Raw genomic sequence first — 26,878 nt, 5'->3', positions numbered from 1 at the left:
ATAAAACCTGACTATGTACATTTTTCGCGAAATGGGTTGAAATATGAGGTTCAGCCTTGGACTCGTTCTGTGGTGGTTCCTTATTAGCACTGGTGAGGGGTGCGGAAGAGTCCGCCTCCGCACTAGGATCGAATTTTTTGTGCAAAAGAGTGTGATGCTTCCTGTTACAAGTTTTACATTTAATATTCATCCGACAATTAATATTCAAGTGACTTGAGCGAAGGCAATTAAAACACAAACCGTGATTTTTAGCTATCTGGCGACGCTGATCGACTGTTTCCTGAATAAACCTTTTACAACGACACAAGAGATGCTCTTCAGAACAAAGTGGACAGGATATTTTTGAAACTACATGCAATGATTTAGTACTGCTACTTGACTTGCTACTCTGTGGTTCTAAAAATTCAAGAGCTCGAAAACGTTTTTCCAAGAAGTCCCGAAAAGTTTTGAAGCTAGGAAGTTCATCGCAAGATTGACTAACCTGGAGTTCCCACTGCTTCCTAGTCTCAACGTCCAACTTGGAACCTATCAAATAAATAACAATAATATCCCAAGCGTCTACTTGTACCCCTAGATTTGATAACTCATGTAAGCAATCGGTTGTAGTGTCTAAAAGTTGCTTGAGATTTATAGATGACTCAATGGTCATTTGTTTTTGGTTCAGTAGACGCTTGAGAATACAATTCGCCAAGAACCTTTTATTGTTGTATCGGCTATTTAATAGAGACCAACATTTTTTATAGTTTGCATGCGTGATAGGAATGTGCTTTATGAGCTGTGCGGCTTCACCTGACAACTGAGATCTTAAATAGTGTAGTCGTTGTACATCATCAAGAGTTTCATTACCATCAATTAATGACAAAAACAAATCCCTAAATGTTGACCACTCTTGGTATTTACCGCTAAAAATGGGAATGGCTATTTTAGGTAATTTAGCAATCGATTTTGTTTTCGTATCGTTATCTGGTGAAGCCTCACTTTTATTACATGACTGTAAACTAATAGATAAAGCATTTTTTAATTCTACCTTATAAGTTATAAAAATATCCGTGACCGTTTCAAACACGTCATTTTTGATATAACTTGTTGAGTTTAAATCCGCTTCAGTGTATTTCATTAAAAGATCTTCATGTTTTCTTGTGAAATCTTCGAATTGTTTATCCAAAATTTCCAATCGAGATTCTACATATGCTTGATTTACCCTCTCTTTTGGAGACTTTTTGAAATTAATAAGTCCCTTATGAATACGACATTTAATGTCTTCCAATAATCTTAACTGCGCCTCCATGTTATTTAACTTTTACGTGCACTTTGAACACTATTAATAACTTCTCTTACTTGCTCCGATCCGTTCCGCCGACCGCAGTCCGTTCGGCTCAGCACAGCCGACCCGCTCGTCGCTCAGCACGGCTTCGTTGCCGTACAGCTCCGTCGCTGTAGACCGCTATCCCCGCTCAGTTCGGAAATAACATCCGGATCGATGGACCTTATGTCTATGCCTTCAGGGTCGAGAATATTTGTTCACAGCACAACACAGCACTTTTAACACACCAATGTATTAATGAATAAAACCATATGTACTCAGAACGAAGACATTTATTACAAATTAATCAAAATCACTTATTGACAATACAAAAACGTAACCATACCACGCATTTAAATCAGACAACGCCATCTAGGCAAGCAAGTGTAATCGTTGTACAATAATTAAAGTGATACAGTTTGTTAAGACGTGAACAGAAGTTCATTCTGTAACTTGCTCGATTAAAGGCGTACACACCGCATCTGAAGTTTTATATTTTCTCAATAACCAACTACTCCGTCACATTGAATTTTTACACAGGTATTAATAGGAAAGATATGTATATAACATTCAGCCAGGACCTTTGATTTTGGTCAATTTAACCGGTATGTTGTTCTAAACGATGTCGCTATAAACGGTTTTGACTGTATGTGTATTATATCAGCACTACCAAGAATTAGTCACGTCAAAAAGGTAAAATCCACTAAAACACATACAATATTTATCACAAATTGTGCAAAACGTAGCTCGGTAGATGGAATTGGCTTACACAAATTAGACCTAATAAATTAATTTAATTTGCAATTTGTAATCTAAGAAGTTTAATTTCAGAACAGTTTCTTACAGTTATTTAAAATGCGAGTGTAACATCTTGCGTAATTCAGGTCATATCTGCTGGACTAAATAATTAATACCTTTTTTGGTCATAAGACGGAATGTCTTATGGCGTTCGTGTCAAAATAAATTCGGGTCGCCTTTATTCATAGCTGTGAAACTAGCAGGTTTCATCGATTGTCCAATTTTTTCAACAACAAATTAATATGAAAAATCTTCAATCTTACTCATGGTATATTTAAAATAAACCACTCACTAGATAAATAAATAAATATAATTTTATGCAAGATTTAATTATAGTCAAAAGTCACATTAACATCAAGGAATCCAACAGTATCGTGGTTACCTAAGGCACGAAAGGTCGCGGAGTCATCACTAACGGCCTGCGATTTTATGGCGCCTTTTGCCATTGTTGTTTATTTCTACAGGATAAGTACTTGCATTTTTGCATAACCACCACTGGATACACTTTGTTGTTAAGAAATCCTTCTACTTAATAATAAAAAATATTTGTATGCATTTAGAGTTTATGTAAACTAGCGTTCGGTTGTTGAGTTCTAAACATTGTGAAGATCTTTGCAATTTTCTCACATACGATGAAAGTGAAATCAAGCGTCTAGTGTCGAAACTGTGCGTTTATTTAAACGAGTAAATATAACGATATAATGGCATAGTGTCAGAATCAGAACCAATAAATTAACGACTACAATCGTTAGTCATAAAACTTAATAAGTATTAGTTACGTTTTACGTTAGTATTTGTTAAGGGGCCAGTTAAAACTAGCGCAGGGACAGTTTAGTCTGTCTCTGCTTCGCTGAGCTTCCTTTTGACACCCTATTGTACCAAGTTTGTGCCTTGTGTGTGTTTTATGTTTTATAATTTTTGTGTGTCAATAAATGTTTTTTATTTCTTTCATTCTTTTATACACATACATATTTTTATATGTACAGTAAAGCTTTTTTAACCAAAGTATAATCAACGATGTACTTGTCAGTAGGTGTTTGAATGTATTGGATTGCTAAATTGCTAGTAAGTAGTCAATACATAAATAATAGAATACTTGCTACAACCTACACGTAGTTATAAATATTACAGATGTAGGGGGCGATGTGGGCGTGGGTGTGCAAAATTCATGCAAATGGTTCCTGTGAACCTATGTCATAGTCACTGCGCTCGCTAGTTGCCGGCGCGACGCTACAATGGCGAGTAATTATTGTTAACTATACTTAAATTCATTGGTACATTACGTTCATGGTGTAAATATGTCTCGTATTAATAGAGGAGAGACGTATTTTATTTGATGTAAAAGTTTCTTAATTCTAAGTCTTGATGCGCTACTGTTATGTTTGTTATATCGGAATCTAAATGTTATTTTTGCTTTAAATTCAAGAGCTATAAAAATGACGAGAATAAATATATGAAACATTGTAGGTTATTTTAAAAGAAGGTTTTACCGCACCGGCCACATTCATCTTCAGTTAAAGGTATACGGTAGATGCATTATTTATAAACGATTTGCAGTCGAACCCAGACATAGTACCTATTGATTTATCCATACGAGCGTCACAAGAGGTAAAGCTGCGCTTGCGCACGAGCTACTCGCCTTCTTAAGGAACAGACGCTATACGTTGGTATTTAAATCTTATTCGTCAGAGTTTAAAGTTGATTTTACAGTGTATTGTAATATTCAAATAATGTTTTCTTTATTCAAGGTGTATATTTAAGGTAACTCTAGTAAAGTAGCTGCCGATACTTCAGGTATCAATTACAACTAAAATAATGGTTTAATGTAAGCACAAATACATTTTATATTTGAAAATTGGCGTATATTTTACTATTTGCTTGGAATTTTTATCCTGTATTTTGATTCTTGGCTGATTCTTCAACAACAAGTTTTTCGGCAGTTCGCTTAGTCATTTTTAAAAACTATTTAAAAGTTCAAAGTTCTTTCGAAAAGATACTTAAGCATATTAAAATTATAACTACACTTCTAGTTGAGTTTTGAAAGCTAGACCGCGTAGTAAAAGTAGCATTGTAACCGCTGAGCCGCGAGGTTCGCGACCCGCCTTAATGACTTCACAAATCACACTTTCACTGACGGATTTTTACTCTTTTTAAATCACAGTCTGTCGACACAATGCAATATATTTCCCACACATTTATCTTGATTTGAAGTTAATTGATAAAAATTATTGCAATACTTATTGTTTTCAATTTTATTGTAAAAGTTTTTTAGAATTGCAGAAAATTTTATGATTATGTTTATCAGAACTGTGATAAATTTAATTAATGTTACGAATGTTGATACTTGGTGTTTAAGATTTCTTGAGAGTTTTCCACATCTCATTAGCGCACTGATGTAACATGGGTAGGCAACGTTAACGTTCCGAGTTCCGACGCAACTCACTCATCATTTGCCAAAACCCTTCGTCACCCGACTCCATGTTCAAAGCGTCGACGTCAAGTATTTCAGTAACTGGCCCCATAAAATGTTGTAATTTTGCTGATACGATTTCTTATTATGTATTTTTTTAATTTGTAACACCTATTACGATTTTTTCTATGAAAAAAAATTTAAACATTCATTTTAATAGAAATGAAGCAGTGGTATTTTATGGCTCATAAGCTTAAAAGTGATTAAGTGATTACTGATGACAGAAAATTTTCTCGACGTGTTAGCGTGGGAGTGCTCCAGCGACCGCTGCGGCGGAGTGCATGGCTGCCTTGTCGTATCCGGCGCGTAATGTACACCAATCTTCATTAGAGAACACATTTAGCAAATGTTATGAGGCCGGATATGCGGTTTAACAGAGATGTTCTACCGTTTTATTACTATGCTAATCTAATTTAATGTCCTCCGAGTGTATGGCTAAGGAGAGAACACAATTTAGTTTAAGAATAGTGTTTCCATTGTTGTATTTAAAGGCAAAAGTTTTTAAGGTAAGTATTTTCAGATTTATTTGATACGATTTTCAGATGCAAGCACTTTCGATATAACAATAGTGTGACGATAGAAACTCTATTCAAAATAACTTTTTTCCGGAGCATCGATTTCATTGTCTCGATAATTAAGATTCGAGTAGTTTATCCGAAGTGCTTTCTATCGACAGATTGGCTTGTATTCGGTAAGATGCTTCCCATCGATAATCCGCCGTAGAAAGTCTAATCCCGCCTCCGTCACACAACAATGGCCGCTGTCGTAACACACGTCAGAACGGGCGATTTGTTGTGCTCTATCGCTGCATCTGCGCAGCATCGCCACTCCGCCCCGTTCACACTATGTTAAGATTCTTATCAAACTTTACTAGGGATACCGTTAACATTAGACAACCTAGAAATTCTGAGCCACATAATATTGGTATGGTACAAGAAGCGGACCACTAAATGTTATAGGATCACTGCTATCGAGGGAACAAATAGTAAAAATAATTTTGAATACGTTCCTTCAGCCGAGATAAAGGATAAAAATGGGACGAAGACCATTGAGGTGGAAAGGTTTTCTTTGTGGTTATTTTATGTAGCGTTTGGCAACCCTCGTAACGGCCCGGTTTCCATGGCGGCCATGTCTTCACACGATGTTTATCGGATGAGTTTCAATGGATCCGTGCGTCCAGACAACAGATTAGAGTGTAATTGTTTCTGCTGATCGCTCAGATACCGCTAGTTTGTGAAATTATTCAATGTTAGTTCTAATTGAAAACGTCTATTTTGTAAATTTTTAGCTTTCAGTTAATTACGATGTTTTACTTTTTATAATTTCAACACTAAAACATTGTATTCTTACGAAATGAATACCTACTAGGGAAATATCTGGTGGGATGTTGTACCTGTATAGTGTATTGTCTTGGCGTGCGGCGGCGCTGGCGTGCTCTATGAGCAGCGCGAGCGCGCGCGCCTGCTCGCCCAGCGACAGCAGCTCTAGCTCCTCACGCCCCAGCCGATACTGCAGCTCTGCTTGCTCGATACGCGAGTCGATGCTCCTGACACACACAACCACTCATGTCACACCGTCACAACAGTACAGCAGTCAACGTCAGTTGTTACTACTCTCAAAACTAATCTGTAGCCAATGAACCTATTTCTACTTGTCTCTAACACTGGTAACTGTTTTTTTCCAATTTTCTGTCTTTCTTTATTAAAATTCCTTACTCAGTGACATGTGTGTGCTCGAGCCGTTTCCTAAGCTCTTGTATGTTGTCGCGGCGCGTCTGCAGGTCGGCGTTGAGCGCGGTGGCGCGGTCCTCCAGCGCGCGCCTCTCTTCTGCCGACAGCGCAGCCGGCTCCTCGCGACCACCCCGCGACATCCGCGTACCTCGCGGACCCGCCGGCGACGGCGCCTGCGCCGCCAGCCGCGCTGCGCTGAGCGACGCGCTTAGTTGCTTTTTAAGGCTAGTTGGATTCAAATAAATACTTGTCAGTAAAAACTTTATGGAGTTGCTAAAGAATGTCCTAATAAATTTAAATTTTGCGTCAGCGTAATCTTGTGTAATTTAAGTATTAAAATTCGTGTTTTGTCGTAAATCAGGTACGTACAGTAAGTGTTGCATGTCTTACTTCTGTATGAGAGTGTCTTTATCCAGCAGCGCGGCGCGCAGGGCGTCCAGCTCACGCGCGCCTCCTCGCCGCCCGCACCCCGCCAGCGACACCTCGATGCTCGCCATCTTTACAAAACGTACTTATCAGCCATTAATCATTCAAATTACAGCTAAAGAATTAGCCAAAAAGAAGTCGTTGATGATAACAATTTGACAATTGACACGTATGTTAATTAATTATCTCTTACAACTTTTTGAACAAATGACATGCATTACAGGTTACAGATGTTAAAATAATTATGTACATGTGTGACTACGGTGTATTGTGTTTGTAGAGAATTTCAATTCGTAATAACAAGATAGCAGGCAGATGAATGAAATGAAATGTAATGGCATGCGCGGTACAGTGCTCTCAACAGCGAAATTGTCTGTTATTATGTTATTAATTATTAGAAAACGTTTAATGTTGTAGAGTTAAACGAGCGGTCATTTGTGTAATAACAACATTCACTACCGCGCGCTGCCCACATCAATACACCTTCGTAAAAGCACTGTCACTTGATCTTCGATAAATATTTATGACAATCGATAAAGCCTCGTGTCGGAAAAAAATACGCAGTAATAAAAAATAGTGATTTTTACTGACTGTACTTTCTACTGATCAAATCAATCATCTTTACACACACGAAAATATCAAAATCTAATACAAAATTCAAAATACACTACAAAGTTCTACATAATGTTCAATTTTAGATACTCTGTTAAAAAATAATGGGCTTGAATCGGAATTATCTTATCGGCTTATCTTAATGAGGAATTGTTTCGTAGCAACGCATTGAGGGGATTTTTTATAATTTACCGTAATATTGTGTGTTAACTATATAGTAGGTAATAAGTAAGAGGGAATTTATTACTTTATCTTGGTAATTGTTAACGCCGCTTGTCGCTAGATGTCGCTGGGTGTCTATTATTCGTGATAAATTGCTGATAATAGTAGCCCTAGTCTAGTACGGTTACAGCCAGGGCTGCGAGAAACGAAATACAGTCAAAACCGTTTATGGCGACATCGTTTAGAACAACATACCGGTTAAATTGACCAAAATCAAAGGTCCTGGCTGAATGTTATATGACCGCTTTATCGAAAACATTGGTTTTTACGACATTGTTTACTACGACATACCGCATTAAGCGACCACATTTGGTTAATTTTTTCGGAGAATGATATCTGTAGAACGACCGGCTCAGCTGTATTGTAAACAATTTGAATAGGTAACAGTATCCACATCTGGCACAGTATAATAGTCAATGGCTATTATCGTAAAAGTAAACAAAGTTTAGGGTCTTTTGTAATTCTTAGAAACAAAGCACATGCACGCCGTAGCCTCAAGGCCCGCTTCGTCATATCTCTTAAGTCCAGTGTTACCAACCCTACTGTTTTAACAGTAGATTTGCTGTTTTCACATTGATTTCAATGTTTTCTGTTTCATTCCTATTTTCTACTGTTTTTCAACTAGCGTTCAGCGTCACCTATTACACTGCTATGCAAAAATTTTTAATAATCGCTACGTAATAAAACGCAATGACACTAGATGCATACAAAAATGATGGAAAAATGATATTGTTCTTTTATATTATACGTTTGTATTGAAGTAAACAAAATGCGGTTTAATTTCATACATATCTTTCCTATTAATACCTGTCACCGGTTGTTACAACTATCGGTTTTTACGACTCAATATGAGTAGTCCCCTCGATGTCGTTATAACAGATTTTGACTGTAATTCTAATAAAAAATTTAAACGTGAAAGTTAAAACATGTTTCATTGATCAGAGAACACATCTTATAATTTAAATTTTATTCCAAATTTATTTATACATAAATTGTTTATTTGAATTTAATTTTATTCCCGACTTTCAAGCCCTTTGTAAGGGTTTGTAATAAGATCGTTATAAAACCATATACAGCTTAACTAGTGAATATTGTTGCCGAGGGATAATTTTATGCAACGGATTATATTAATACTACCTCATGATATATTAACATTTAAATGTCAGTTTCACGTAACAATAGATTTATTTTAGAAACCGTTATTTTTACGAGCCGTGAGTCCGACCGGTTGGACATCCCTGGCCGGCCGGTCGGTGTTGCGGCCCCTATCGCGGCGCATCTGACGTAAGCTTGATGTATGTTCAATTAATTCACAGCTATCTCTACATCTCTCCTTCATTCCACACATTAAGTCGTTACAGAGAGAACGAACTTATTAAATAATGCTCAAATGTGTCTCCGGAGTTAAAGTGACCGAGATTTAATGCTATTTTTTAGTGTTTTACATTGTTTATATCGCTATTAAATCCGTATTAAATATACAGTATTAAATCGTAATAGAGTATTGCCAAATATAAACAACAAAGCTAACTTGTAATAGTCTCTAAATAATGCGATATTTGGCAATTTCACTACCTTATATTTAATTGTAATAAATCTGCATCAAACTAGCCATCTACCTACTGTCAAGCAATATCCATCTCCACCTATAACTAAACATATCGAAATCATTTCAGAGCATTTACTGCTTCAGGCGTAGGCGCTAGTAAGTATTATATTACTTACGTTACGTAATGATGGGGTGTGGAGGCACTGCACATGCGCAGTGACGGCTGTTTTACGACCTGACCGCTGCACGGTTTGTGAGTACTCTCAAACGGTAGCCCTCAACTGACCACCGACTTTACAGATCTTTAGTGTGGCTCAGAAGATTTATCTTTTGAAGTTTGTGTCTTTTGTGGTACATAGATTAATTTCCGCTCATATTAACTGATCAAGATAACTTTTAACGGTAACTGCTGTAAGTTTTATGATAATTTTTTTTATCTAAGACACATGTTTACATAAATGTTTCGGAAAAACTTTCCAATCGGCTATCATATTTGAATGCTAAGTCATATGAAATTTAATGGTACCACATCTCTGGATTCATCTAGATTACGCCAGAGTGCGCCACAATCTACACCCAGCTGTCTAGTTCACTGCTCAATGATCGTGGGCCAGCGCGTGGGCCTGGGCGATCGTTAGCGTCGCTTCCTGCCGCCACGCTTCGTTCCGCTCGGCAGCGCTCGCGCAAGGTGACGCCGTCACTTCACCGCACTTAACTCACATACGACATTAAAACGTACGAAATTATATAACTTAGTAGCATCCGAAATTGACACAATTTAAATTTTGAATTCAAAATTAGTTATTCGACTACCATTTAGTTCTTATACAAATTCCAACCTTTTAATAGTAGTATTGAACAAAAATAAGGCTTTTATACCAGAAATACTTTTTTTATTATTAAATTGGTTTATACTACAGTCATAAAAAAGTAGTTCCTTGTAAGTTATTCTTGTTAGCTTCGCTTAATGCTTAAGTTAAACACTTAGTTGATGTTCTACGATCAAGGACCTCTGAAATATACGAGAAAAAACCTACACAAGTCCAGATAAAGCAACTTAGAAGACGCCGCGTTTGTTTTTGTTGCTGTAAATCTTGTTCTTAAAGAAAACAACGGATTACATAAATTCATGTGAATTTCAATCTAACCACATTTTTACTACACTCGTTCTACTATACTATTCATTATGTACTATTGTTTTCTTTATTGTATTACGAAATAGACTAATTAGAGGTTACACTAAAATTAATCAAACAAAAACCATACATTTAAGACCATCAGGTAAAATACAATAACTCTTTAATATTTACTTTAATAACTACTACACGTGCATACAATTATTCTTGTTTAATTTATTGTCCTAATTATTACTTGTAAGATGAAATTACGAATATTATTAACTCTAATTAACTCTAAATGATTGTAAAAGATATTTTATATGGTTAATAGTACATTGAAGCTTGATGCAAATTATTTATCGATAATAAATTATACTTTCAAGAATATTTCAAATTTCACTATGACCATAAAGAGAATACATAACTTATATATTGTTGTTTATTCCTAAGCAAAAAAAAACCAACAACTAATATAAAATGTACATGTATAGGTTACATATCGAGCACAAAGTTTCACAAGAAGTTAGATCAAAGTAGAGTTATAATTATTTTGTGATTTCCTTTAATATACTTTTAATGTTCGTATTATGTAAAAATAATATGTAATCTTATTTCTAGCATATAAAATACTCGGACGGCGATCTTTGAAGTGAAACAACTAGAGGTTATTGCACTAACAGATGAAGTAGTAAAAATTGTAATACTTGTAAATGATTTCAATACCTAACTATGTTTTTATATCTCGTTTGATTATCAACAGACAGATTTGCATACGCAGCCATACATAGGTACTGTGCTGTATGAGAAAATGTGAAGTTGTATGAAATTTATATTTATAAGTGAGCTCTTGTAAAGGTTCCGTAGCTAACAATTGCCTATTTTATTGCTAACAAATATATTTTAATAGAGATTTTTTTTCCAATATACTTTAAAAGAACCGTACATCTTTGGGTAACAGTTTATTGGAATTGAGAAATGAGTATAGAAACAATTTAATTTAGTATAAATCAATATAATTCAGTAGTCTTTAGTCAGGATTATTACTAGGGACCTTGTTGTTACAGACGTAAAATAAAAATATTTTTATTACGTTTATGATTGTATAAAATTATTAATAGAGTTTGTAAATAAATCTAAATGAACCCTCCAACGACAGTGTTGCCATTTTCAAGTTTTCCATATTTACCGCGATATGTTCTCTTAGAATAGTGTACGGTTAATAAACCGCTTTATCAACGTTTAATAAAATGTTGTCAGTTGCTCACAAATTAGTTATTCGTTGCTATATTTTATAGCATAACTAGTCTCGACTATCAAACGCTAGTTTATGTTATAACATGACTCTTTATTGATTACTTTGACCGAAGAAGGACTGCTTGTAAACATTTCTTACCACCAAGTTACTTACGATAAAAATACTTTTTTTTGTTGTATGTTATGTTTTGATGTGCGAAAATATTAAAGAGTTAATAAGTTTTTTAATAGTAAGTAAATAGTATAAGGAAGATATGTTAGGCTGTGGGTGCTAGTTCACCGACCTTCGCCTCCAGAGTGTCAAGGTCGACGACCCCGCCCGTCTCCAAGGTTTGCTGCAACAAAGGAGAATATTATTCTTTCTGAGCGTATGGTAATTAGACCAGAGGCAACAGTCGCTGCCGCTTCTACAAGACTGCGTCGTGTATCGCCTATGTGTTGTGTTGTATGCTCAGATTGTTCTTGTGTGTTAACAGCTGCATATGTAAATGTTTGATTTGTTTTATGGAATCAAAGTGTTGAAAAATTATGTAAGAAGTCTGTAACAGATAGAGTAAAATATAGTCCTGATTTCGATTCCGTAAAGAAAAATCAAGCTATACAGTTACATTCAATACCTACCAGACACATTTTCTTTTTTTTAATTCCACTGAATCCACATGTATAATTATGTGTACTTTTTGTTGGTACGCTCATTACGTGGACGTCAATTTTCGACAAATAACCGTTTCTTATGTTTTCATTTCTTAATAATACATAATTAAATACATTTAAACACGTGCATGACTGCCAAAGAAGTAACTGACACGCGTACGAGATTCCTTTGGCAACGTACAGATTTGGAGACCACATATCTGATTGAAGTTCAGTGAACGGCAGACAAAGATATAACACAGGCTCAAGAACTAAATATAAGTACTGTTCCTGATATATTTTTAGAAAGGTTTGTTAACTAACTAGCTTGTAAATGCCGGAAAAAATACAAAAGTAGCGTAGCGTCCAGTTCTATTTAACAGTTTCTCGTTGCAGGGGTCCTATTATGACATTATGCTAGTTTCACACAAGGACAGAACAGTGAAGCAGTGCAGTACTGCTGATGTTGACTACGTTGATTGACGCGTTTAAACAACAGCAATGGTTCTGCTCTCGTGTGAAACTTAATTTAGTGCGGCGTTGCTTTGTGACGTATCAGCTAGCAGCGCCGCTGCAGACCGCGCTCGCACCACTGACTGCGTTTCGTCGGTTTTTCGTCACAAATAATCGACATGGACCGATTGTAATCCTCGTTATACGCTCGTTAAATGGTTCATTTGGGCGAGAAAATTGCTTCATTTTGTTCTATTATTCTATAATTAAGGCGAACCGCGGTCGCATTGGACAGTTTGAAATAAAAGGAAATAACTATGTCCATAGTTTGTAAAACATATACTTGTCCAATTACATCATATTTGGTTTATCAAAAGTTAGTGAAACTAACTTTGATCACGTTATAGAAATTAGTTTCAAAATAAAATCCAAAAATAAAATAAAAATCTGGTTAAATACTACAAATATTTGAGTATAAAAGTTGTGAAGAGATTACTAATCTAAACATATTTCTTAATTTAGTTGTATAGTAAACACTTGAATGCATATGTCAATAAGTGATGTGAGTAAAGGAATAAAAGATAAAGATAGCTTTATTTCCCTTATAACAAGATATAATGTGAATTGTATTATTTACACATTTACAGGTGCCTTTACTAACAATGTTTAAATACTTATCTACTATGCTAATTTTACTTAAATTTATGACGGAAAAGAAAAGAAATAATAATAATTGTTAGTTTGGTTAGTAGTCTCAAACTGTTGTATGCAAAAATATTAGTATTGTTAGTATTATTGTTACTCATGTTCCGTATAAGGGCCGCCTTGCGCGGTAAAAGCCTCCTCCAGAGTACTCCACGTTGTCCTGTCAGTCGTCAGCCTTGTCCAGCAGTGACCCGCTACTTTGGCTATATCGTCGCACCACCGTTGATATGGCCTTCCTTTCCTTCTTTTGTGATCGATTGGCAGCCAGTTGGTTATTATTTTTGTCCATCGTTCATCTTTCACTCGACATCAATACTCGACTTGAAGGAAACTAAATGTCCAAGGTAGATATAGTCTTCAACGTATTCTAACGGTGTGTTATCCACAGTGATCTGTATTTGCTCCCTGTTTGTCATAACCTTAGTTTTGCTTTCGTTAATCTTCAGTCCTACCAATCTACTCTGTGCGGCGAGTGATTTTATCATGTATTCTAATTCTTCAGCGGTTTCAGAGAATAATATTATGTCGTCAGCAAATCTTAAGTGACTTAAGTATCGACCATTGATATTTAATCCTTTATTTGACCAGTTCAATCTTCTAAAAACAAATTCCAAAACCGCTATAAATAATTTTGGAGAGAGAGGGTCGCCTTGTCTTACCCCTTTTTCCACTTTAAAGGTTGGTCCTTGACCTTCTAGCTTTATAGTAGCTGTGCTTGCACGGTATATTTCTTTAATTAATTTTATGTAGTCCTCATTTACACCTTGTTCCGCTAGCGCCTGCCATATTGACTCGTGTAATATTGAGTCAAAAGCTTTGCTATAATCAATGAATGCATTATATAGAGGTTTGTCATATTCGCAGTATTTTTCTATAACGATTTTTAATGTGTAAATATGATCCACCGTAGAGAAACCGCGTATAAAGCCGGCCTGCTCGAGTGATTGGTTCTCGTCTACTATTTTTGTTACTCGCCTTAGTAGTGTTGTTGCAAAAACTTTGTACAAGCACGACATTAAACTTATAGGTCTGTAGTTTGCTATTAGTTTAGGATCTCCTTTCTTAAATATAAGTGTGATTTCAGAGCTCGTCCATTGCTGCGGTATCGTTTTAGATTCCAGAATGTCGTTAAATATTTTGGTAAGCGGAGTGGTCAGGACGTCTATGCCCGCGATGATCATTTCATTGGTTATGCCATCGGTTCCTGGACTTTTACCGGTTTTAAGATTTCTTATCGAACATTCTATCTCGCTTTTAATAAATTGCGGCACTGGTTCTCTGTTAACAGCAAGGCGGTAGTTGCTCTCTGTGTGGCAGTCATCCGATTTCTCATATAGTTTTCTGTAGAAGTCGGTGGCAATTTGCAACAGGTTTTGTCTACTCGTGCTTATGAGACCAGCTGTATCTTGAAGTTGACTTATAACTTGTTTTGATCTTGATAGATGTTTGTACGCTTTTTTTACAGCTCCTGTGTTTTTCAAGTGGTCTTCTATGACTCTAATTTTGTATTGGTAGAGGTTATTTTTTATTTTTTTGTGTATTATTCTGTATAATTTGCTAAGTAAGTGTTTTTCTTCTTTTGTTTTGTTAGTTTTATTTTTTAACATTTGTCTTTGTTCTTGTAATTGAATTATTTCCGGCGTTATGACGTGGTTGCTTTCTTCTTTACTTTTTGTGATACAGGAAATTTTGGAGCTTCTAATAATATTTTGTTCTAAATCATTGTACTTTGTTTGGATTGATTGGTTATCTTTGTACTCGTATTTCAGTAATTCATTTCTAAACTTTTTATAATCTATATACTTTACATTAGGTTTGCCATAAGTCGATCGTGATTTTTTTGAAGATTTTATATTTAATGTTGCGCGTACAAGACGATGATCACTTGGGTGTTTAAGAGAGGTAATGACGTTTATGTTTTCAATTAATTTAGGTTTATTTGTCGCTATAAAATCTATCTCATTTTTAGTATATTCGTTGGGTGCTTGCCATGTCCATCTTAATTTGTATGGCTTTTTAAACATTGTGTTTACAATTTTTAGTTTGTGCTTTAAACAAAATTTAATAAAACACTCTCCTCTGCTGTTTCTTTTACCATACCCATATTTCCCCATAACTATGTTTTCTTCATACTTTGGTTCCCCTATTTTTGCGTTCATGTCTCCAAGAAATATTATATTCTGTATGTTTTCTGCAAGTGCTTTGTCAATAGTGTCATAGAACTGTTGTATTTCGTTATCGCTTGCTTTTATTGTAGGCGCGTAAACTTGTAGAATAGTAAAAGACTTATCGTGAAGATCAACCTCTATTGTAGCTACTCTGTCTGAAAAGCCGGTAAAGTTTTTTATTGTTATGTGTTTCTGTTTTTTGACAAGGAAACCTACTCCTTTTTGGCCACTTTTAGTCCCGTAGCAATAAAGCCGGTGTTGACCTCTGTCCTCAATGGTATTACCTTCACGTCTTGTTTCAGATAAGCCAATAATATCCCACTTTATTTGAGATATTGCTTGTTCTAGTTCTATTAATCTAGTTTCGTTAGCTAACGATCTAACATTAAAGGTAGCAATATAGTATTTTCTTACTTCTGGAGGGTTATTGTCTACTGCCCTTGAGTACTACTACTTGAGTAAAGGAATAGAAGCTAAATAATGTACAGAGTGGGAGATGAATCAATAAAATCTTTTAATATATTTTCAGTTATATACAACGTTTGATATTTTATGAAATGTATCAATTTACTGTTTAGTCCACTCACTTGTCCTCGCCCTGTCCAACCGAGGTGTGAGGTCGGACAGGTAGATACGATCAGGTCAGGGTATGAGATCTAATATCTACGGTGTCGCAGACTGCGCTCGACCACAACAAGATTGGACTAGATAATTAAGCTGTTTATATTATAAAACAATTGTTGCATTATATGTTTTATGCGATCATTTATCGCGGTGATTTAAACAAAATTATTGCGTGTTTATTCGACTAGAATGGTGAGTATTTTGTAGGCGGTTGATCCCATCCCCCCACATCCCCTGGCAGACGCGGCGCCGACACCGACGCCGTTTGCTCGGAACAAACGAGATCTTCCCACACTCAAACGTTATGATTCTTCCGGTCGTAGGTGCAATTAAAACATTCTTGTTTCAAATCAAGAATACAGAATATACTTAATCGAAAAATAGATTACCGTCAAAGTTTTATTTTCATTTCGTGTGGTTTTATTTTCATTGACTTGTAATAGTGATTTAGTTTCGAACCTAAGACCTCGTATTTCGCTGCGTGTAATGTTAACTTTTAGGTTGCTGCTTACTTATGGCCTAGTTGGTTTGTACACTTACCAGAGAGGCGGAGCGCTGCTTGTTGTTGAGCTCCTGCTGGCTCCTGCGGTCGTCGCCGGCATCCGACAGCTGCCCAGACTTCCGCGAACTATTATTCACACACAAAAACATTATTATTTGTTAATGAATAACTAAAATAAGTTTTGAACTTTAAAATGATGTCTTCTATTTCTCTTAACCTTCTGCTAGTTTATCTGTTGTTAAATCTTGTCCTAATAAGAATGTAATTCATGTCGTGTTGCGGCCGCGATGTGTGTAGCGTGTCGGCCGCGCTCACTAGAGTGCGACACATACGCGCCTCGCGGTTGCGTTTCTATCTCGGCTTCGTTTTAATTATATATAGAGAAATTGCAAAGGAACTTTAAGACAATTTTTATTATCTACTAGTGATCGAATGTTACAAGTTCGAACACTTAAGTATTGTTGGCTTTTAATAATTGTACAAGATCCCAAAAAAGCCCCGAAATAAAATGAAAAGATCGGGTGGGTGAATCGTTTAATTAGCGTTAGTCGCAAGCACTTTTACGTGTAAACAATGGAATCAATTTTGGAATTGGAATTTTCAGTAACAACTTTCGCGTTGTTACGCATGAACAATAAAAAACCCCTTTTACTACTTTACCTAAAAAAAGCTAACTGTCCTTTACTTTTTCAATCGATATAGCTTAAGGTAATGATTTATCGGCCACGTTTGAAATGGCCACACAGCGCAGCGCTGTATCTGATAATTGGCATTAAGCCGTAAAAGGCCCTTAAAAATTCCAGACCACTCGATAATCCCAATGATAACTACGCTTTAAGCGCTTTATGACAACTTAAAGCGGCTTTACAATGATCGAGGGCGTCAAGAGATGTGAATAAGTGGGTAAATAGTATGATCAAACTTGAGCGTTTATTTACCATCATAGTTGAAAGCTTTGTTGTGCACCCAAAGGATTAAAACTTCTGATAACAGTGGATGTGTATTAAGTGAATAAAAACACGGGTCTTGCAATAGCTTCTACTTTTATTTTATTATCTTGGTAATATTCAAAGATACTGCAATTTTTAGCTGTTTGTGTGTATTATTCGAATATATCTGTAATGTTAGGTTTTTGTTATCGTTTTTGTGTGTTGCTGATTAATAGACTGTAGTGTCGTTGGCGTTGGGCAACTGCAGTCAGGCGCTAGCTAGTGTTAAACAATATCAATTGTGTATAGTGAGAGAATTGTTACTGATTATCTGCCTCGAAACGCAAACCATTGTTGTCAATATAAGAATTTAATTGTAATTAAGGCTATGGAAAAACTATACACGAATTTATTTCTCAGCGCATTGTCAAAGAACATGCTTGAGACAAGGCTTAGCTGTTATTAATCTCGTGTGACTAACAATAACGGTAAATAACAATTTAATTTGTAAAAAGTAAAGTTCGTTTTTTACAAATATAAGTAAATAATTATATTATTCGTACAAAAATTATTAAAATAAACAAATGAATAAGTATAACAACGAAAAAGATTGAAGTTTTTTCTTTGTGTAAAAAAACTTGAACGGGAATGCTCTCAATAAAAACCGACTTTCAAACTATGATATGTTTTCGTGTGGTTACTAATGAAAAATTTAGTGTGTGATGTGTGCGTGTTACCTGGCCAGCTTGCGGTGCGCGCGCCGGCCGCCGCTGATCATGGACAGCGTGCTCATCACCGCGGACATCGCGCTCGCATACGCCGCGCATCTGTCCTACAACCAAACACACAATATTTACTATTTTGCTTATCTATATTTATATTTCTTTACTAATATAATAAAGAGGTAAGGTAAGGTACGCACGCTTTTACCTACCAAACAACAAATAAGTACTACAAGAGATTTATCTTTCGTAATTATGAAATACGATATTTGCAATGATTGCTGGCAACCTTCACCATGTCATTTGTAAATTGATGCATTGTCCCAATCTTTTTGGATAGAATTACATTTGATTCGGATCCCAACGAGTATCGGATTGCTGTTAAATATTTTGCAAGTCGAGTGCACAAATTGACACCGCTTTATTACGAAAAAAAATACTTTTAATTTCTTATTGTATTTTCGTATCGTAATATTTTATTGTCGTATCTCTTTTTGCTAGCTTAACTAGGATTTTCGTGATTTTAAAATAGTTTTCTTATTTTTTTTACTTTGAAGAACTCTTATGAAGACGAAGCAAGTCATAAGAAATTCTTTAACATGATTTAACTTAAGCTTTTAAAAATAATGTTTCACAGTTCCTATTTTAGTCTATTAGCTAGTACCTATTGGTTCCTTAATAGTTTTTTGCTGTAAACCTTGATGTTTACGCATAAATTAATGAATTAAATCTTACTAATATTATAAATCCGAATGTTAAGATGGATGGATGGATGTTTGTTTGAAGGTAACACCAGAACGGCTCAACGGATCTGAATGAAATTTGGCATGGATATAGAACATAGTCTGGAAGAATATATAAGCTACTTATTAAGCTTTTTTTTTAATTCCCCGCGGATGGAGTCGTGGGAGACAGCTAGTATGTTAACATGTTTAATTTCTATTTTATGCTGCAGTTATTGTTGTATATCCGAGCCGTAGGTGGGGTGTTGTCACGTGCTACATAAGCGCCTATCGCCTGTCGCGTTGTGACACCGCTTTTGTAACTCGCCTCTATTGTTGTCGATGTAATCAATACAAAGTGAACGATAAGACCTTGCTACTGTTGCTTGCCATTGCTACTGTTTACAGTGACGCACAAATATTTGAACTTGTTTTCTTTGGTGTTTGCCTTATACATAGTTAATTTAAGTTAAAATGTCACTATTAAAAGCTCAAGCTTTATATTTTATATCTACTTCAAACCAACTTAACTGTTTTTAGTTTTAATGTATTTTTTGAATAATTAGTTAAGTAAAATTTACAGTAAGTACATTTTGTTATCAAGTCTGCGGGTTAGTTTACGCAATAATACTGTTTTTTACTTGCGTAAATTGAACAAAATCAATCGAACTCGGTGATCGCTCATTTGCTGGATATAATTTATTTTTTTACAAAAAAAAAAAAAAGAAATAATTGAAATAAACTACTAAGGTACATTTCTTTCCTATTTAACTAAGCTTTAAGCTTGTGCAAAGTTACTTCTTTGTCGAGTGGCGGATTCAAACCTAATACCGTATGACCAGATGTCAGTAGGTACTCTTAACCATTAACTGTGTATGCTATTATGTACCAATATTTTTTCGGAAATGACTTAAGACAAGTTTTTTTCAAGGGAGAGATAACTACGTCTCATTATCTTACAGTTAGCGGCCGCGCACGTTTTGGGTGTATTATTATGCCCATTGCTTTTTTTAAGTTTTTTTCTCTAGCGTGCGAGAATTTTACCAAAGTATTTTTGGTTATATAGAAAGGATGAAGTAAGTATGGAAATTAAGAAGAATATTTGTAAAGTGTCTATAATTGCAGGTGCCTAAGACCCCACATTTACATTCTCAGCATATTTGTATAAACCTAGTACCTAGTACACCTAAATCTTTTTTTTTTTCAGGTAATAGTTAATAGAGCATGTTGAATTAACTAAAATCAAACACTTTTTCATCTTTACGATCCAATTCAGACTATATAGTTTTGCACATATTTAAAAAAGTAAACAATAGACAATATAAATTAGAAAAAATATAGTGTTTTTTTTTTTTTTTCTCTTTATTTTTATAGGGACTTTGGTTCATATGAACATGTCAGTCCCATAGGAAACAACTTACAATATCATTACACATACATTTACAAGAAAATAACAACAACAAATAAAAGCAAATAATGATAACAAGAAAAAGTATTTACAATTTTATAAGGCCTTTAACACCATGCTGCGGACTCCGTCTGCTAGGTCCGACAATGGTTGGGCCAAGGCACACAGAAGTTCGCCAACATTGAGTCTCGACAAATTGTGCTTTCTAAATAATTCTTTTCTCTCCTCTTCGTTCACGAAACACTCAGCAAGTACGTGTTGCACATCTTGGATCACGCCGCATGATTCACAGTTAGGTGATTGAATTATTTTCATTAGAAAAGCAAACTTGGCACACGGTATATGTCCAGAACGAAGGCGAAGAGTTAAAACAACCAATGACCTGCCTAAACGACACCTGTCAAACCAAGGGATTTGAGGTGGTCGACTCTGGATGGTTTTGTACCAGATACCCTTCTCCTTTGACCTGCGATCATAATGTTCTTGCCAAAGTGTAAAACATAATCTTTTATAGTGGGACAATACTTCAGAGTGATCTGGGAGTATGTCATACTCTGTTCCTTCTGAAACTGCCAGTTTGGCTAAAGTGTCTACTGTTTCATTGCCTTTTAAACCGATATGTGAAGGTGCCCATTGAAGTACTACGCTTCGGTTACTTGTTTGAAATTTTAAAATTTCATCTAGAATGGAATATGCTATCGATACTCCTCTGACTCCAGAGGTGCATCGAGCAATGTGTTGAAGCGCACTTCTGCTATCGGTTATAATGACTACTTTTACTAAGTTAATATCATTCGCATATTTCAAAGCTTCTAGTATAGCAACCATTTCTGCAGACATTATTGTGACGGGATTTAAAATCTATATATATAAAAGAAAGTCGTGTTAGTTACACTATTTATAACTCAAGAACGGCTGAATCGATTTGACTGAAAAATGGTGGGCAGGTAGCTTAGAACCAGGAAACGGACATAGGATAATTTTTATCCCGTTTTCTATTTCTTATTCCGCGCGGACGGAGTCGCGGGTAAAAGCTAGTTTTTAATAAACATTTTTGTTCTAAACATGGATACGAGTAAGCTGCACCTAAACTATTTGAACCTTTAGAGCCATCAGTATACATTTTCTGCCATTCCGCGTATTTATTATTTAGCTCTGTTTCAACATTTGATCTTAATGAGTTAATCTCCTGGAATCTTTTAGCATTATTCAAACAATCTAAAAAAGGTTTTATTACATGTGTTTGGTTAATACTAGATACCCATGTATTTAGACAAAACAAAGGAAGTTGTTCTGAAAAGTATGTTCTAATTGTTTTGATTTCATCGTAAATTACAACTAAAAGAGGTTTCTTTTTTTTCTCCAATAGCTTAACTGGCACAAATTGCTTAATTTACATAGTAGTTCAATTGTAGTGTTATTAGATGTCGATTTACATTTTAAGCAATACTTATATCCTAACATTTTTCTTCTTAAAAATAATGGTACTATGCATAACTCACTTTCCATTACATGGATGGGTGTTGTTTTGATAAATCCACCAATAATGCGCATAGCTTGATTTTGAATTTTATCTAATTTAGAAATATTACTATTAGCGCTTGAATCATATAGAAAACAGCCAAAATCCAATCTACTTCTCACAAGTGCTAAGTACAATTTACGTAAATGTTGCGGGTGGATACCCCAACCCGATCCAGACAAAACTTTTAGTATATTTATATATTTTATTACTTTTTGGCAGATTTCTTTAATGTGTGTTGACCATTTCAATGTTCTATCCATCCACATGCCTAAATATTTGTAGTTATCTACAGGAGATATTCTGTTACCACTAACTTCTAACCTAATTTCTTGTCGCCTTATCCCTCTGCTAAATATCATACATTTTGATTTTTCAACGGAAATTTCCAACCCTAATTTTTGAAGTGAAATTGCTAGGTTTTTCAAGGAATTTTGAATGTGTAATTTGCAATCATTGAGATTCTTGGAAGACGAGTAAACTACAAAATCATCTGCATACTGACATAAGGTAGAATGTTCTGACGGAATATGTAATCCGGAAATAATTATGTTGAATAGCAAAGGAGACATTGGGTCGCCTTGGGCAAGCCCTCTATGAGTCCACCTATTTATTGATACCTTAGTTACTTGACAGTTTACTGATAAGTTTCTTTGTGTTAAGAATGCCCAAATATATTTACAAAATTGTGCCCCAACTTTAAGTTCATCAAGAATTTTAACTAATATATCAACAGGAACATTATTATAAGCGTTTTCAATATCAATGAAGCACGCTAATGTTGGAATATTTTTAGAGAAACCAATTTGAATATGAGAAACTAAACGTGCTATACAATCTATACAAGACTTGGATTTTCGAAAACCGAGGGTGTGATTGGATAGAATATTATTGTGCTCTATATACCATTCTAATCTTTTGGTAATCATAGCATGAAATATTTTACAAATACACGAAATAAGAGATATAGGTCTTAATTTATCCTTGTTGCCCGATTTTGGTATCGGTATAATTTTCACGGCACGCCATTGAGTAGGTATACATCCGGACGAGAAAATAGAATTATACAAATTTAACAAGAAATGCTTAGCTGGCTCAGGAAGGTTATAAATCATAGAATAAGATATATTGTCATTTCCGGGTGAGGTGTCTTTTTTTTTCAGGTTGTTTTCTAATTCGTAGATAGTGAATTTAGACTCTAAAGTTACATTAGTCGATTTAAATGTAGGCGTATTGGGAAGAACTGAATCAGAGGCAAGACTGTGCAGAAGTTCAGATAATTTTTCTTCTGACGGGTATTGCTTTTGTGAACTTATACCTTTAATCCAACGCATCTTATTCCACAACATAGAACTCGTAGTGTTTTCATCAATACTATCACAAAACTTTTTCCAACTTTTATTCTTAGCGTTTTTGATAGCCTTGGCAGTTTCAGACACTTTTTCTTGGAAGATGGTTAAATTTAAAGGGGTTGGGTTTTTCCTAATTTTTTTTAAAGCTAACCTGCGTTGGGCTACGAGTTTTGACAGGGATTCGTTCCAATATATTTTTGGTTTAAACTTTTTTTCAGGGTCAGTGCAGATTTTTGAAAGCGGTATAAATTTGTTGGCAGCCTTATTAATTTCACTTTCAAAATAGTTATAAGCTGTTTGGACATCACTATTACTTAAACTGTCTTGATTTTCAAACTGGTCAATTAGAGATTTACGGTATGAACTCCAATCAGCTTTTTTAAAATTTCTTTTTTGAATGACGACTACAGTGTTACCAGTTTTTGCACTTATCTTAATTATTAAATGATCACTACCTAAACTTTCATTTGTTACAGACCAATCAAAGTATACAGAAATGTCTGCAGATACGAATGTAATATCCGGTGAGGATTTTTGGAGAACACCATTAACAAGTCTAATTCTAGTATGTTCTCCATTGTTAATGGATACAAATCCCCTTTCCAAAGAGCTATCAAAAAGCTGAGTGCCCCTAACATCCGTTTTGTAAGACCAGCTCGTGTGGTGACCATTAAAGTCACCTCCTATCACACATTTATTTGGAAGCGAGGCAAAAAGTCTATACCAATCATGGGGAGTGGTTCTAACTGAAGATGGACAGTAAATAGAAATAACATTTTCGATAATTTTGCAGTTCAAAATTTTAACATGAATGATTTCTATACCTGTGTTAGTCGTAGTGATTGGGCATTGTTGTGCTTTAACTGATTTATGGACTATTACAGCTACTCCGCCATATGAATCACGTCTATCTTTTCTAAAGATATTATAGTCTTTGAGAGCAATTATTGAATCTTCTAATAGCCAAGTTTCGCTTAACATTGCAATGTGAATTTTCTCATGTATTAAAAGAGCTTCAAAAGATACCAACTTAGGCCTAAAACTTTGTGAATTCCATTGCAATAGGTTTATTTTAAAGTCTTTGAGAAATCTATCCATTATAAACGCTTAAAAGTTTGTTTATCATACCTTCTTCCGTAATAAAACTTATGAAAACTTTTTTCATCTCTTGGAATATCACTTTTAGTATTTCTAATATCTTTTCTTCTGTATTCTCTGTAGATAAAATTATGTTCTTTACCTTTTTAAATATCTTTCCAACTTTGGACTCATTCTCTTTTTGTTGATCTTCTTCTACATTCCTATTGGTTTCCGTTCTTAATACCTTTTTATTTTTTGTTACTCCACTTGTCATGGGTATATTCTCCATGTCTACATGATTTTGGTCATCACGTTTAGTCTTTTTTTGTTTATTCTTGTTTTTTTTTCCAACCTTGGATTGCCTGTTAATGCTGTATTGATCTTCGCTTTCTACCACTGCATCTATTTCTTCGCTGCTGTCAGAAAGGAGTACATCTCTGTATGATTTTTAAGAGTATTACTTCCGTTGTTTAAATTTATGGTTGGAGTTATTTCCTCTGTATAACATATTTTCTTCTCCCTAAGGTATATATTTAAGGCTTCTCTATACATAACATTTCGACGGCTCATTATGTTCCGAATCTTTTTTTCTTTAAGGAATATTGGGCAGGATTTATCGAGAGCCATGTGAGCACCTTTGCAGTTAATACATGTATATGCCTCCGTTAAACAATTTTCATGTTTGTCTCCACATTTTGGGCATCTAATGTTTTTGTTTGGGCAGAATTTTACCTGGTGTCCAAATTTCCAACATCCAGAACATTGTGTTACAGGAAAGTGGAATGAGTCAACCTTGAACCTACATCCATATCCATAAACGTATGGAGGTAGTTTATCACTTTTGAAGACCACCTTAAAAGTCTCGCTATCTATCCATTTTCCATTTGAATCTAATCTCTTAAGTCTTTTCATAGAAATAATTTCACAAGACGATTTTAGATTTTCTAAAATTTCTTTCTCTTCAATCACTAAATCAATGCCTTTAATCACACCATAACATAGATTGCATTCACTTGTCAGACGGCAGTTACCGCCTAGTTCAGATATTTGTTTACACGTAATCAATGATTCAGCGTCTTTCTTATTTGTGAATTTAATCAAAACTTTATATGGGTTTTTGTATCGTATTTGTAAAATATTCTGGATATTATTAGATTTAAGTAGTTTAGCCATTGCTATTTGTTTAGGTAGACATTGTAAGGACGAAATGCAAACCTCGTAATACTCCTCAGCTTGTACGGAACTTGGTATATTCGGAATAATTTCTATGTTAACATTGTCAGAAGTCTCTTTCTTTTGGTTTTTACTTTTTCTCTTAGATACAGTCACAAAACCGTCGGCACAATTATCTGTACTGGAATCACTGTGTTTTCTCTTCTCTGTTGACATGTTTTCAGCTTGGGCTACTTCCATCGGACTTTCACTAGAATTATACCGATTGATAATTTCATTGATTTCATCATCATCATCACCACACTCACTCATTTAAATTATAAAAAAAAAAAGGGTACTTGTAGAAATCGATTCGTTGGACGTGTTAACAAAGCGAAGTCTCGCGCGCGAATGAAAATATAGTGTTCGATTTTTGTGTTTGAATATATTCTTTTGTAAAAAACCTCTTTCCTAATCTTTGACAGAGTTGTTTCGATGCAAACTTAATAGTCTAAGAGCCCGTGAACCCCAGACCTTCGTTATTTTATAAAAGCTGAAAGTTTGTCAGCGCATGCTCCCAACACAGGTAAGAACGATGGACTATTATGAAGTTTGGGTTACCGTGGCTTTAGCAGGTAAACGGTACTAAAGGTGTGTAAAATACCGATCTAAATTCATCAAATAATAAAGTGTGATTTTTTGGTATTACCTTCAGAATATTATTAAAAATCAGGTTATTAATTGCCAGACACTTAACATCGTGGCAACCCCTTGCCAGACACCCCTAATGTTCATGAAATTATAATTCTACTTATGTTATAGTATAAAAGCTGATTTTTATATATAATACTTAGGTAATAATTAGATGATGTTTCCTCATCAGCCAGACATTTTTGATAGTTCCAACCCCTTGCCAGACAATGATGTAGGGTCGCTGTAGGAGCGAGCGCGAGACAGTATATGTATGGTGGGTGCGAGTGAGATGGCGAGATAGGTCTATCGCGATCCCTCAATAACAGATTATAAAAAAAAAACCAAATAAATAATACTCAAAAATTTAATTAAAAACATATTAATAACATTACAAGTTATTATAGAGCAAGAGCCCGTGAACCCCAGACCTTCATTATTAGTAGTAGTAAAAGTAGTATCCATTTCAATGGAATTCTCTGCATATATTCTCTCCAATGAATCAGTATATAATTCATGTAAATGAATCAATAAATGACAGCGGCCATTGTTGATAATATCTTCTTCTATGATGCTACAAATTTCATTGAAAGATTCTTGGTGGTACTCTCGATAATGATGCCAATCACTTTTAACAGATATTTTCGCCAATGAAGATATTTTATTATTAAACTGAATCCTACAGTCAGTGTGACAGTATATTTTCGGACTTGCAATACTTTCCAATCTACTTA

General features: G+C 35.0%; 2 protein-coding genes across 2 annotated transcripts in view; both read right to left on the bottom strand.

Moving 5' to 3' along the window:
- Positions 1-26,878, bottom strand: part of LOC106718974 — a 47,565-nt gene that overhangs the window by 8,583 nt on the left and 12,104 nt on the right. The window contains exons 2-7 of the mRNA XM_045686756.1: positions 18,234-18,328; positions 16,606-16,693; positions 11,767-11,817; positions 6,692-6,798; positions 6,287-6,526; positions 5,965-6,117 (exon numbers count right to left, since the gene is read on the bottom strand). Of these exons, the coding sequence (XP_045542712.1) occupies positions 5,965-6,117; positions 6,287-6,526; positions 6,692-6,798; positions 11,767-11,817; positions 16,606-16,693; positions 18,234-18,301 (707 nt within the window). The 5' untranslated portion in view covers positions 18,302-18,328. The remainder of the gene's footprint in view (positions 1-5,964; positions 6,118-6,286; positions 6,527-6,691; positions 6,799-11,766; positions 11,818-16,605; positions 16,694-18,233; positions 18,329-26,878) is intronic.
- LOC123723607 lies at positions 24,609-25,787 on the bottom strand. Its single transcript, XM_045686755.1, has one exon. It carries the CDS (start codon positions 25,785-25,787, stop codon positions 24,705-24,707), a length of 1,083 nt encoding a protein of 360 aa, XP_045542711.1. The 3' UTR covers positions 24,609-24,704.

This window comes from Papilio machaon, chromosome 4, assembly GCF_912999745.1.
Source record: "Papilio machaon chromosome 4, ilPapMach1.1, whole genome shotgun sequence".
NCBI classification, from domain to species: Eukaryota; Metazoa; Arthropoda; class Insecta; order Lepidoptera; family Papilionidae; genus Papilio; species Papilio machaon.
Note: the sequence above shows the minus strand (reverse complement) of the source record. Positions and strands in the feature narration are given on the sequence as shown.